The 12,613-nt window shown below is 36.9% G+C and overlaps 2 protein-coding genes across 3 annotated transcripts in view; one reads left to right on the top strand and one right to left on the bottom strand.

The window, feature by feature from the left end:
• LOC123549892 (neuropilin and tolloid-like protein 1) overlaps positions 1-5,039 on the top strand; it is a 45,701-nt gene extending 40,662 nt beyond the window's left edge. Inside the window, exons 7-9 of one of the 2 annotated variants that reach the window (XM_053546506.1) lie at positions 331-583; positions 1,172-1,291; positions 1,866-5,039. In XM_053546506.1, the coding sequence (XP_053402481.1) occupies positions 331-583; positions 1,172-1,291; positions 1,866-2,689 (1,197 nt within the window). In that variant the 3' untranslated portion in view covers positions 2,690-5,039. The remainder of the gene's footprint in view (positions 1-330; positions 584-1,171; positions 1,292-1,865) is intronic. The other variant, XM_053546507.1, reaches the window with a different exon arrangement.
• A 4,578-nt stretch (positions 5,040-9,617) lies between these two features.
• On the bottom strand, positions 9,618-12,255 carry LOC128558105 (uncharacterized). Its single transcript, XM_053546942.1, has 3 exons — positions 12,114-12,255; positions 11,659-11,841; positions 9,618-11,446 (listed from the first exon to the last, which is right to left on the bottom strand). Exons 1-3 carry the CDS (start codon positions 12,253-12,255, stop codon positions 9,618-9,620), a joined length of 2,154 nt encoding a protein of 717 aa, XP_053402917.1.
• Between the last annotated feature and the right edge of the window lie 358 nt (positions 12,256-12,613).

Below are 12,613 nucleotides of genomic sequence, written 5' to 3'. Positions count from 1 at the left end.
TATCTATCCGTCCGTTCGTCTGTCACAATAACTTACAGTAAGTTATAACTATTTTCCTCCAATATAAAATGACGCTTCTGTTATCAACGTTGTCTTCTTTAACAAAATGAATACCGGGAAAATGTCAGGCTTTCTTTCACAGATAATCCGGAATACTAAGCATTCTTAGAAAATTAGAGACACACAATACGTTTATACTTCTCTTGTTTAATTCCTTAAGTAACCTCCATTTCAACATAAACAGAATTCAATAACAAGTTTTTTTCACTTAATTGGCCATATTTTCATTTTCCGTAAGTTTGTCCACGATCACAAATTGTACAATTCTAGATTCTACTCAGCGAAATCAAGCTACACATGTTACGTGAAGGTCAGTGCAACCGCAACAGAATCGAACTCTATGACCGCACGAGCTCTGAGGAGGACCGTACCGGGGTTTATTGCTCTGGTCCCGTGCAGGACTACAGATCGGAATCGAATCGTGTATACCTCAGGATATTGGGAAGCAGATTGTCAGAGAAACCTGTTATATTTGGACGATATACTGTTTATAAACCAGCAAGAACGAAATCCAACGGTATAGGTATTTGTAGCTAAACCCCTGCTAATTTTCTGTAATGAACTTGTCCATCTTTCGGTTTGAACAGAATCATTAACTGTTAAAAGGGTTTTTTTACCAAAAGAGATACTGACTGAATGGTGAACAGCGCAGATCTAGATCAGACTGAACGGATGTTCAGGCTGATTATGATTTACACTGGTCGTAAAGGCAGAATCATTTGTGTCCAGCATGATAAGAGTTATGAATTGTTGAGTACATTCCATTATAACATATAAGGGTTTGCCGTCTTTACACTAAATCTACAAAAAACCTATGATGCATAACAGTGAATAAATCTAAATGCATTTCTAGTAAATATTTAATATTGAGCGTCACAATAGGTTTTAGACATCTAGCTGATTTGTAACTTTCCCAAAGACGTGATAATGATCATTTACAAATTATGTTCATTTTTTTTTTACTTGGAACTAATAGTTAAAGGTCGAAAAATGTATATAAGGGATACTCTTGGTGTGTACATGTACGTAGGTATATTTGTATAAATCTGCCATATTCTCTGTTTCTAAATGACATATGGTAAACTTACTAGGTTGTTATTGATAATTTCAGAGCCCTGTGATTCCAATGAATTTCATTGTGACGGTATGTGTCTCAGTCAAGCCCTTGTGTGCAATGGACATAAAAACTGTCCAGACAGTGGCGATGACGAGAAAGGATGTGAAACTGACGGTATGGTATATCATTTTACGACAACAGATAAATAACTTTTGCTTAAAAGTATTTTGAGACTTTCCTTAAGTACTTCCACAGTTGAATACCTGAATATGGTTTAAGGGTTATTCACTTTATTTTGTACTGAATAAGCATCACAATAGTTGTTTTTTTCCTTTCCGTGACTATTTACAATATGGTGCTTGAGGGGCTGCTTATTCGTAAACTCTACTCACTATCGGAGTTCAGCTCCCGGGTAGGGTAGCGGCTGTCACGCTCATATCAATTATTTCCACCTATAAAGTAACTGACCAGTCACGGTAAAGTAAAACTGCTGTTGCCCTGCTCATCCTGCACAAGCGCTACAAGACAACTTGGATGATTATAAAACATGTATAGTACAGTAGAGGAACTGCCACACCATGTATCTGACAGATCTTTCACCGTAATGTTCCTGTTACTTTTATAAAACTAGTTTTAAACATAGAAGCTTGGTAATAATTCCATATCTGAAAAAGCTTCACAATTAGTTTATGGAGACTATTTCGTTTATGACTTTTATAATGAATTGTTCACCTGTTCAAATTTCCAGGAGCATCCAGTTCCGATTCTCAACCTATTCCGTTGATGATTTTGATCCTCGCCGGTGTTGGAGGACTTATTCTCGTAATCATCATCATCGGGATCTGTGCTACCTGCCGGTATAGACGTAGTCAGAGGAACAAGAGGAAGTCGGGCCTTCAGAGACAGGACAGCCAGAAACGCAATGCTCTAGAAATGGCTGTGAGTGACAGCACTAACACCGCCCACCTGCTAGCGAAACAGAACAATCAGGGTAGCTATTACTCGTTGCCCAGACCGGCTGGGCAAGCTACCATGATGCAGCACCGGGGTAGTTTCTCAAGCAAGGTGCCTTCTGAAGGAGAGTTTGGTGATCATATGTCAGATTCGAGCACTTACAAGAAGTTTCTACAGTTAGAACAAAATCTCGACGATGACTCGAGCCGATGTCCGTCTCCGTACAGTCCGGGCTTTACAACTATTATAGAGCAACACCCGCTTCCTCCTGGAATGACCCCTGACCTTGGCTGGAATTACCAAGGCGATGCCTCAGTTCCGAGTCTTGCAGAGAATTTGTCCAAGTTACAACAGTATACTAGTTTTAGTAGCAGTTTGCCGAAGACAATCCCTACACAAACAGGAGAAAATCCGAATACCGGAATGACGATGGAATTTAGATATGATCCTTCGCCAACTGTATATCCGGCTTCTAAATTTAGAATCAAGTCCCCGGATCTTAACTACGGCTGGAACCCAGATAATAAAACCGGAAGTCCGCCCGTTAAATCTCTCACATTCAAAAATCAGGACGCTGACGTAGCACCTGACCTTACACGAGAAATAGAAACCACGTGATAAGGATGGCTAAAAAGGTTAATCAAAAGTAAGAGTTAAAGTGTTCGAAAACTTCGTGTAGGGATCAAATCATCTGTCAGACATCAATGAACACTAAGTTGCAATAGCTGGTATCGCACCACCAAATCATTAACATCACGTGACATGTCTGTGATAATTAAAACACCTGTAGAAATGAAATGTCAGTTATCTCAGGTGAAAAATGTACTGCTTCAAAAAAGAGCATTTAAGTCCGAGATTTGAAGCGCGAAGTTCAGATAATTTATTGATAACAAATTGGTTCGTACGGAACTTTGAAGCAATAGATTAACGAACGTGACACGGAGAAAGGATTTGTCGTGCAATGCACGGTTGATGTGAATTTGATTCAAAAGAGTTTGGCGATATATGCCTGGATTAAACGTATTACTAACAGAAACGGAGACTAAGTAATGAAGAATGAATTCGTATGCTTTCACAAAGTGAAAAAAACAATACATGTAGTCCGTATTTGAACGAAGGCCAGTTGCAATTTGAACAGTTTTCAAAGGAAATGCCTTATTACTGCTAGATATCTAAATGTTACTAATTTTATCAGTTTAGCTGTTGTTTATACACCCAGATGAATGTGAATGTAAATGTCATATTTGTATTAGATACTAGAAGTAATAAAAGTGGTATTACTGACAATTTTAAAGTGGAATTGGCGGATATGTGGATGAAGTATGTCTTGCATTGTTTTTTTTCTGAATGTACCGCTGTCAATGTCTTTGAGTGCAATAATTTGTCAAATTTTCACTGGAAAACGACGTCTAATTTTTAAGAATTTTTTTCACATAACTTTAGCAGAAATGATACATCTATTTACTCTAGTTGACACAAGAGTAATAAACACAAATTAGTAGATATGCATTTTAACAAGAAGTGTGTCGTTTTTTTATGCCCCCGAAGGGAGGCATATAGTTTTTGAACTGTCTGTCCGTCTGTCAGTCTGTCGGTCTGTCAGTCTGTCAGTCTGTCCGCAATTTTCGTGTCCGGTCCATATCTTTGTCATCGATGGATGGATTTTCAAATAACTTGGCATGAATGTGTACCACAGTAAGACGACGTGTCGCGCGCAAGACCCAGGTCCGTAGCTCAAAGGTCAAGGTCACACTTAGACATTAAAGGATAGTGCATTGATGGGCGTGTCCGGTCCATATCTTTGTCATCGATGGATGGATTTTCAAATAACTTGGCATGAATGTGTACCACAGTAAGACGACGTGTCGCGCGCAAGACCCAGGTCCGTAGCTCAAAGGTCAAGGTCACACTTAGACATTAAAGGATAGTGCATTGATGGGCGTGTCCGGTCCATATCTTTGTCAACCATGGATGGATTTTCAAATAACTTGGCATGAATGTGTACCACAGTAAGACGACGTGTCGCGCGCAAGACCCAGGTCCGTAGCTCAAAGGTCAAGGTCACACTTAGACATTAAAGGATAGTGCATTGATGGGCGTGTCCGGTCCATATCTTTGTCAACCATGGATGGATTTTCAAATAACTTGGCATGAATGTGTACCACAGTAAGACGACGTGTCGCGCGCAAGACCCAGGTCCGTAGCTCAAAGGTCAAGGTCACACTTAGACGTTAAAGGTCATTTTTCATGATAGTGCATTGATGGGCGTGTCCGGTCCATATCTTTGTCATTCATGCATGGATTTTAAAATAACTACGCATGAATGTGTGGCACAGTAAGACGACGTGTCGCGCGCAAGACCCAGCTCCGTAGGTCAAAGGTCCTAAACTCTAACATCGGCCATAACTACTCATTCAAAGTGCCATCGGGGGCATCTGTCATCCTATGGAGACAGCTCTTGTTTTTCAATGTAAAGTGAGTCTTGATATTTCTCTGATGGTGTTTCTTCTCTTCAGAATCCCTTTTCAATATGTTAAAAATTTGCGTTTTAAATCTGAAACTCTCTTTTCAATGAAAATTTCTGTACGTTTAGTGCACTGAATACATGTACATGTTTGATATATGTGCCGTGTCATGGGAAAACCAACATAGTGGCTTTGCGACCAGCATGGATCCAGACCAGCATGCGCATCCGCGCAGTCTGGTCAAGATCCATGCTGTTCGCTAATGGTTTCTCTAGTTCCAATAGACTTTGAAAGCGAACAGCATGGATCCTGACCAGACTGCGCGGATGCGCTGGCTGGTCTGGATCCATGCTGGCCGCAAAGCCACTATGTTGGTTTTCTCATGGCGCGGCTCAGTAATGTGTATCTTTGTAAATTGTACATATGTAGCAACTGTAGAATATTAACATTATATTTTTAATGTTTTTTTTTTGTATATTGTGTTATAAATCGATACAACAATATCCTAGTTATGCTTGTATATTCAAACATCCTAATGACGAATTTATGCAAAGGAATCGTCCAAGTATTAGGACAGCATTATTCTTGAATGCCAGACAGGACTTTCCTGTGTGCCGGTGCCGATGTGTAAAATGGAAATATCTGGCTCTCGGGTAACTGTTTTGGCGGTAACTCGGCAGAACCTCGTTACTGTCTAAACAGTTCCCTCGATCCGGATATTTCCATCCGCACCTTCAACCAATGAAAGATTCTTATAACATACATACTTGATGAATAGGTTACTACTCATTGGATGATTAAAAAGATCGAAATTCTACAACTTATGCTTTTGAAATATTTGTCATTATAACTTACTATGAAAAACAACAAAGTGACCGCTAAGACAGATACGGGCGCTCATAATGATGTCGCTTAATGCTAAACTGTGTGGCTCCTTGTATGATATAACTGAACGGGATTCATTCCATTAGAAATTCTTTGAACACTGTGTCCTAACTTGCAACTAACATGACTATGCACTGTAAAATCAGAATACATGACAGAGGCTAGACTAGCAACTAGACTGATGATAAAAAAAAATTGTCCCAAATTTTCAGATTTTTGTAATTTTTGACAATAGCCAGCCTAATTTAGCGATATTCGCAGGGAAGTGATTGTGTTATTATGACATTGGACACGGGATATAGACTGGCTAAAATCACAGTTTTAAAAATAAAAATTAAAAAAAGATAAATCATACTCTAAGAGCTAGTCTAGGCAGAGGCTTTATCTGCTGATGCATCCATCACAGACATTTAATAGAACAATGCATAAAAATCCTTATTGTCGACATTACAAACACTTTATAGAACAATGCATAAAAAATCCTATTGTCGATGCATCCATCACAAACGCTTAATAGAACAATGCATAAAATCCCTATTGTCGATGCATCCATCACAAACGCTTAATAGAACAATGCATAAAAATCCCTATTGTCGATGCATCCATCACGAACACCTTGCAGTGCCACTGAATATGATTATGTATGTAGTCCTTTGCGAGATTTAGGTATTCAAAGTTTTTAATATTCATCCTTGTTCCACTTTCCCCTTTACATCCCCACCCTAACTCTACCCCCTACCCCTTCCTCAACCTTTTTCTATATTTTGCATAAAATTAAAATGTACTTGTTTGATTTGCTTCTTTTTGTTATGAGCCTACTTTGCAAATACGTGTCTCTATGGCTGTGTTTGTGGTGCTCTGTGCTTCCGAGAAATCAACCCTTACCTTTTAGTATCTTAGAGGCATACAAGGCCATAAAGGTGGCATAACTGCTTATCCTAAAAAGCTATCACTGTGAATAATATAAATGTGCAACCAATTTTCAAGAAGAACCTCTGGATACATAGACTGGCATCAGTCGTTAGAGCCCTTTAAAATAAATATCTCTGCCATAAAGCGTTTTCTGAAAAAAGACAAAAAACATTTTACAACATCTCTTTTCTCTGACTCTAACGACCGGACAAATGCAGTCTGAACTCGGCAGAATTCTGCCTAGCTAATAGTCACCATAAAATCGGAAATCATTACAAATTTGTTGAGATGAGCCTAGAGAGAATAGGGTTTTCTGTGAAAATATCTGTATCAGTATGAAGAAAGAATAAGCCTTTTTTTAACAGAATACTTCCTCTCAACAAGCTTTGTAAGTCTAAGCTAGCAAACTTGCTCTGGTTGAGTCTGCTCCTTTGAGGTTCTGAAAAATGTAACATCTCTCAGGCCCCTAGCAGCGGTTTTAGCGAAACTCCTCTATAAAAGCAAATTGAATAGACCCCATGATTCCAAAGGACCAGAAATACTAACCAAGCAATCTGGAATAGAAACTATGTAAACCCAACACCAATTTTGCTTTGGAACCTGGTATACGTCAGTTCTCACTTTTTGTAAATGAACTGATAATAAACAATCGTGAAATTGTCGTATAATTGGAGACAACAAGGTGTAAAATGCAGTCAAGAGCAGATTAGGATGAAACTTCGTTCCAAATGGAGATGGGTGTAATTAAAAAAGAAAAACACGCTTTAAACTTAAACCTAGAATGAAGATTAAGTTGTCTACGAAATTTTTAGGAAAATGGAGAAGCCGATGCTCTGAATGATGTCATATAGAACTAATGGTGAGTTTGAAAGCATTCTATCGAGTAGTTGGTAAGAAACCAGATTTACTTATAATTGTTATGCGAAAAAGGGACATGGTTTTTGTAATATGTACGTCACAGTTATGAAACCCGACTCATGCTCACATGGGCACAGGCATCGACGCTGACGGAATTGTTGAGAACAATTTATTGTATGATCTCTATTAAATATTCACGCTAAAATTGTTGTTGTGCGCAGCTTCAACTGAACCTCAGAGGCCATTCAAACTCTACGAGAAAAGTAAATTACACTCTACGAGACCGTTTTCTACACATACGCTGCTGAAAATAAATCGTTGTAGACATTAAAATAAACTAGTTAAAGATACTTGTTATCGCCTGGCACCGCAAATAATCTCAACTTAAAAATTATAAAATCACAGAAATCAACGGAGGCTGGAGGCACAGAGTAACCTTCGATGTTCTTGTATAAATGATTGATGTCAGAAGTCGATTTGCACCAAAAACATCAAAAGAAATTTCTTTTTAATTGAATTAAACATGATAAACTCGAAGACTCTAGACTGTATTTTTACGTGCTACATTTATCACATTGATGTATGTAAATAGGAGCAGCAGCTGTTCCGCTTACAACTATAATTACAACTATTTTCCTTTTTTAACTTTTATTTTCGCTATCAATTCACTTTACAACATGGCTGACTTAAAACATGGTTATATTTCACGCAAGTACAGAAATTACAGTAAAGTAATTACCGAAAAGAGCAAAAATCCCGTGCTCGGCCTCTTAGGCGCGTGAACCCTAAATTACTACTTGAAAACTTAACTAATTCTTCAGAACATACTCCCCCACCTTGATAAGTTTGATTCAATCTAACTTATCAATAACATTTGACTACAGAAAATTATTTTATACAAAAATGAACATTTTTGAAAAATAACAATTTTGACAAAACTACAAGAAAATATCTAAAGCTACACACTTTTAATATACTTCATATTTACACTGATAACTAGAATATTTCACTTTACTCTTTATCATCAGGTAGAACCATTTCAGCTTCTTTTTCTTGTAAAATTATATAGTAAATAAAGCTTAGGACAATTTGGTTGTTTCAGTTCAGACTTTGGACAATAATATCAATCCAGTCAACACCAATAATTATTCTTTCAGTTACATGTATACAAACTTCTAGCATTCAAAAAAAAAATCTTACAATGCTCAACATATAACCAACAATTACGAAACACCTAAAATTTGAAACCTATACATTTCAACTATTTACTATAATACTAATCGCTAGAAAACTTTACATAAATTTACTCTAGCAACAATTGTCATGTTAACATAATTTATTGAATAAAATATTGAGCACTATATTTTTTTTACGCTATTCATGTGTACCGTTTATGACTAGTATTTTTGTTAATTAAACAATTCTTGACAATCTGCGTACTTACTAATGTACTGATGTTCTATCTATTAATTTGTCTTATGAAAAATATTTGTAATATGTGATTTTCAGATTATATTCTCCCACAACTGTTTTACATAGTTACATACATGTACATTCTCAATAAACATTAAACAATTAAGTTCATGACATAGTAAACTTTAAACAGTTCATTTTCACACAAAAAATGTTAATAACTAATAAAAAATGTACAATCTCCTAGAGACAATATTTTCTTCTAGAGTCTTGTTTGTTTTACAATCTTCTTCATCAGATTATACAATTCCTGAAATAAGAAAAATGTTTGTCCTTGTGCCCAATCTTTATCTTAATTTACTGATTTTTAAAATTACTGCTTCTGAGGGATTATTATGCCCTCCACTTACAATTAGCCACTGATATGAGGGATTATTATGCCCTCCACACGCGAATTATGAGTAACTGTAAACATTTTCTGCTTTAGTACGCGTTAATATTATTTAATCATCAGCATTTATTTCTAATGGGCACAATTTTGTTATTGGTCGCACAAATTCTTTGCCATTCATTAAAACATTTGCTGCGCGCACATGTCCATCGCGACTTGTATGCACATGCGTAATACGCCCTACTGGCCACTGTGCTCGCGGTAAATCATTAGACGTAACAATCACGACATCGTTACCTTTCAGGTCTGGATTAATTCTATGCCATTTTTTTTATGTTCGTAGACTGGGTAACCACTCATGTAACCATCTATTCCAGAAGTGTCGAACTAACTCCTGTATTCTACGCCATCGCTTTCTAGGACTGAATTCTGTAGTATCCACACTTTCAGGAGCAAACTTTCCCCCGATTTGTCCATGCAGAAAATGGTTTGGTGTAAGCGGTATACAGTCTGCTGGATTACTAGTTTGATATGTAAGTGGTCTTGAATCGATCAAGCCTTCAGCTCCAGCAAATGCCGTCATAAGCTCTTTGTCATTAACTGAAGCATTTTGTAATATTGCTTATGTTGCACGTTTAGCACTTTTGATCATTATTTCGTGTACACCTCCCCAATGAGGAGCAAAGGGTGGAATAAATTGCCACTGTATTCCTTTATTTGCTGTGTTTTCTATAATTTTATCCTGATCAAGACACTGCAATAACTGTTTTAATTCTTTGTCAGCACGAACAAAATTTGATCCATTGTCTGATAACATAGTTTTTGGTAATCCCCGACGACTAACCATCCGGTAAAACGCATTAAGAAAAGAATCTACATCCATTCCAAATGCAATCTCTAAGTGTACAGCTCTTGTACTCAAACAAGTGAATAAACAAAGGTATCTTTTTTCTCGACGTTTTCCACGGCCTTGAACAGTTACAAATGGTCCCGCATAATCTACTGCTACATGAACAAATGCTCTTAATGGCATATTGTGACGGATATTTGGAAGTGGCGCCATAATCTGTTCTTTTGGTCTTGCTTTGCGAAGTTTACACTTTGTACATTTGTTTTCTACAGCACGAATTACCTCCCTTGCAGATGTTGATAACACGGAAAGTGTGTAGTTTGTACCACTATGTCCTGAATCTTCATGAAAGTGACGAACAATTAGTTCAGTAATCCAATCATGTCGAGGTAGTATCACTGGATATCGACAGCCATACGATAACATTTCAGCATATTTTAAGCGTCCATCACTTCTGATTACTCCTTCACCGTCAATTTTTGGATTCAATTTTATCAATTTGCTATCTTTTGGTAGTTCTTTTTGCTTAAATAAACATGTAAATTCTTCCTTATAATGAGACCTTTGAGCTTTTATTATTAATTTTACCTCTGCATCATGTATTTCATTCGCACCCAGTTGTCCTTCAATTCTTGCTGTTTTTGTACGTTTACAATTTTCCACGAAACGCATAACCCAAGCATATACCCGTACTAATTTTGTCCAACTGGAATATCGTTTCGGATCAAGCCGCCATTCTTTATTGTATGTTTGTACATCTGCGCTCTGTGTGTGCATTGTTTGTACTTCAAACTGCATTTTTTTTTTTGACTTTTTTATTTCACTGTTCTCATGTGAAAATTCAACTTTACTTTTTGGCCATTCGCATTCATTTTTCTTCAGAAATTCAGGTGCGTTCCACCACAATTCGTTCGTTTCTAAATAAGATATTGAACATCCTCTACTTAAAATGTCAGCCGGATTTTGTTTTCCTTGTACATGTCGCCATTGTATAGGATTTGAATGATACTGAATCTCTCCGATTCTATTAGCAACAAATGGTTTGAAAATTGTGCTTCTATTTCGTATCCAATGTAAAACATTCATACTATCTGTCCAAAATGTGCAATTGTTAATACAAATGTTCAGTGCAGCACAAATTGACAATGTAAGTATCAAGCACAGAACAGCTGCCAAAAGCTCTAATCTAGGAATACTTATCGTCTTCACCAGCGCTACTCTACTTTTTGCTGCAACGAGTCTAACCGAAATGTTATTGTCAGAATCTTCACAGCGAGCATACACTACTGAACCGTAAGCTTTTTCTGATGCATCACCGAATGCATGTAATGTTACTCTTTTTAGCTGAACATAGCTTTCATGTCTTATACATCTTGGTATTTTGATTTGTTTAAGTTCTTTCAATTCAGATAACCACCTCAAAAATGTTTTATTCATTTCATTTGGAACAATTTCATCCCAATTTAATCCCGCTAACCATAATTCCTGCATTAGAATCTTTGCTCGCACGATATATGGTGCAACAAAACCATGTGGATCAAATATAGTCGCTATTTTTCTTAGAATTGTTCTCTTTGTCAATGTTGTATAGTTATCCGACTCTTGCACATTGAAAATAAAACAATCTTCATTAGCTAACCATGTTACACCAAGTGTTTTTACAGTTGGCAAGTCATTTTTGTCCAGTTCAACTTTAGAAGCTCTATGCTCAGTAGGGATTTTTCTAGTACGTCAGCCGAATTTGACAGCCATTTTCTTGCATACATGTTTGCTTTCGCCCAAAGTTCTGATAGCTGATAATACAATTCAATACCTTCTTCTACGGTAGACACAGAATCCATACTATCATCCATGTATGTTGAACTAAAGACCGTTTCTGCAGCACGTGGATATTCTTCTTTATGTAATTCAGCATTATGTCTAGAAACATATTGGGCTAGAAATGGTGATGCATTAACTCCAAACACCAGTGTTTTGAATTCATACCGAATTGGTACTGAAGAATTCCAAAGAAACCTGTGATATGATCTGTCAATAGTGTTAATTTCTACACGTAAGTACACCTCTTCAATATCACACATAATTGCTATGGGCTGACTTCTAAATCTCAACAATACATCAAATAATTCATTCTGCATCTTTGGTCCCTGATATATCGCCTCATTTAGACTTAATCCCTCTGTTTTTGCTGCTGCATCGAAAACAATACGGACTTTAGTTGTCTCTCGATCCAGTTTAACTACCGAAAATGTGGTAAATACCACTCACTGTCATTGAAATTTTCATTCGGGTTAACTTCCGTTATATAACCTTTATTTAGATAGGTCTGTAGTGTGGTTTCATATGCTTCTTTCACAACTGGATCTTTCTCTATTTTCTTTTCTGTGTTTCTTAATCTCTGTAATGCCATTTTATAGTTATTTTTCAGAGACGGCTTTTTGTCATTCCATGGAATGGATACTTGATAATGTCCTTCACTACATGTTATCGTAGATTTTACTTGTTTCACAATGGATTCGTTTTCGACTGACATGGTACTTCCTTTTTGTGAAATGTGTTCTATTTCCCAGAATTTTTCTATCGATTTTTCGATATTTACATCTTTTTGCCAAAAAAGATGTATGATAATTTCTACTTTCATTTTCAACAGAATTTTCAATGGATCCAACACAAGTCCAGCCTCAGGGAGTAAGACAAGCTGTTGGTTCACCGGGTTCCCCTCTGACTTCGTGTAACGAGTAATGTAAATCTGAATAATCTACCCCAAT

This window comes from Mercenaria mercenaria, chromosome 6 (genome assembly GCF_021730395.1).
Source record: "Mercenaria mercenaria strain notata chromosome 6, MADL_Memer_1, whole genome shotgun sequence".
Classification (NCBI taxonomy): Eukaryota; Metazoa; Mollusca; class Bivalvia; order Venerida; family Veneridae; genus Mercenaria; species Mercenaria mercenaria.
This window is presented reverse-complemented; position numbering and strand designations above follow the sequence as displayed.

What these genes read in the sequence shown, in the direction of transcription:
- LOC128558105 (XM_053546942.1), bottom strand. Translation starts at nt 12,255, where the DNA reads ATGGCATTACAGAGATTAAGAAACACAGAAAAGAAAATAGAGAAAGAT. An exon ending in GAATGAAAATTTCAATGACA is followed by an intron (nt 11,842 to 12,113) that starts GTGAGTGGTATT and finishes GGAATTCTTCAG; the next exon opens with TACCAATTCGGTATGAATTC. An exon ending in TGTGTCTACCGTAGAAGAAG is followed by an intron (nt 11,447 to 11,658) that starts GTATTGAATTGT and finishes TCAATGTGCAAG; the next exon opens with AGTCGGATAACTATACAACA.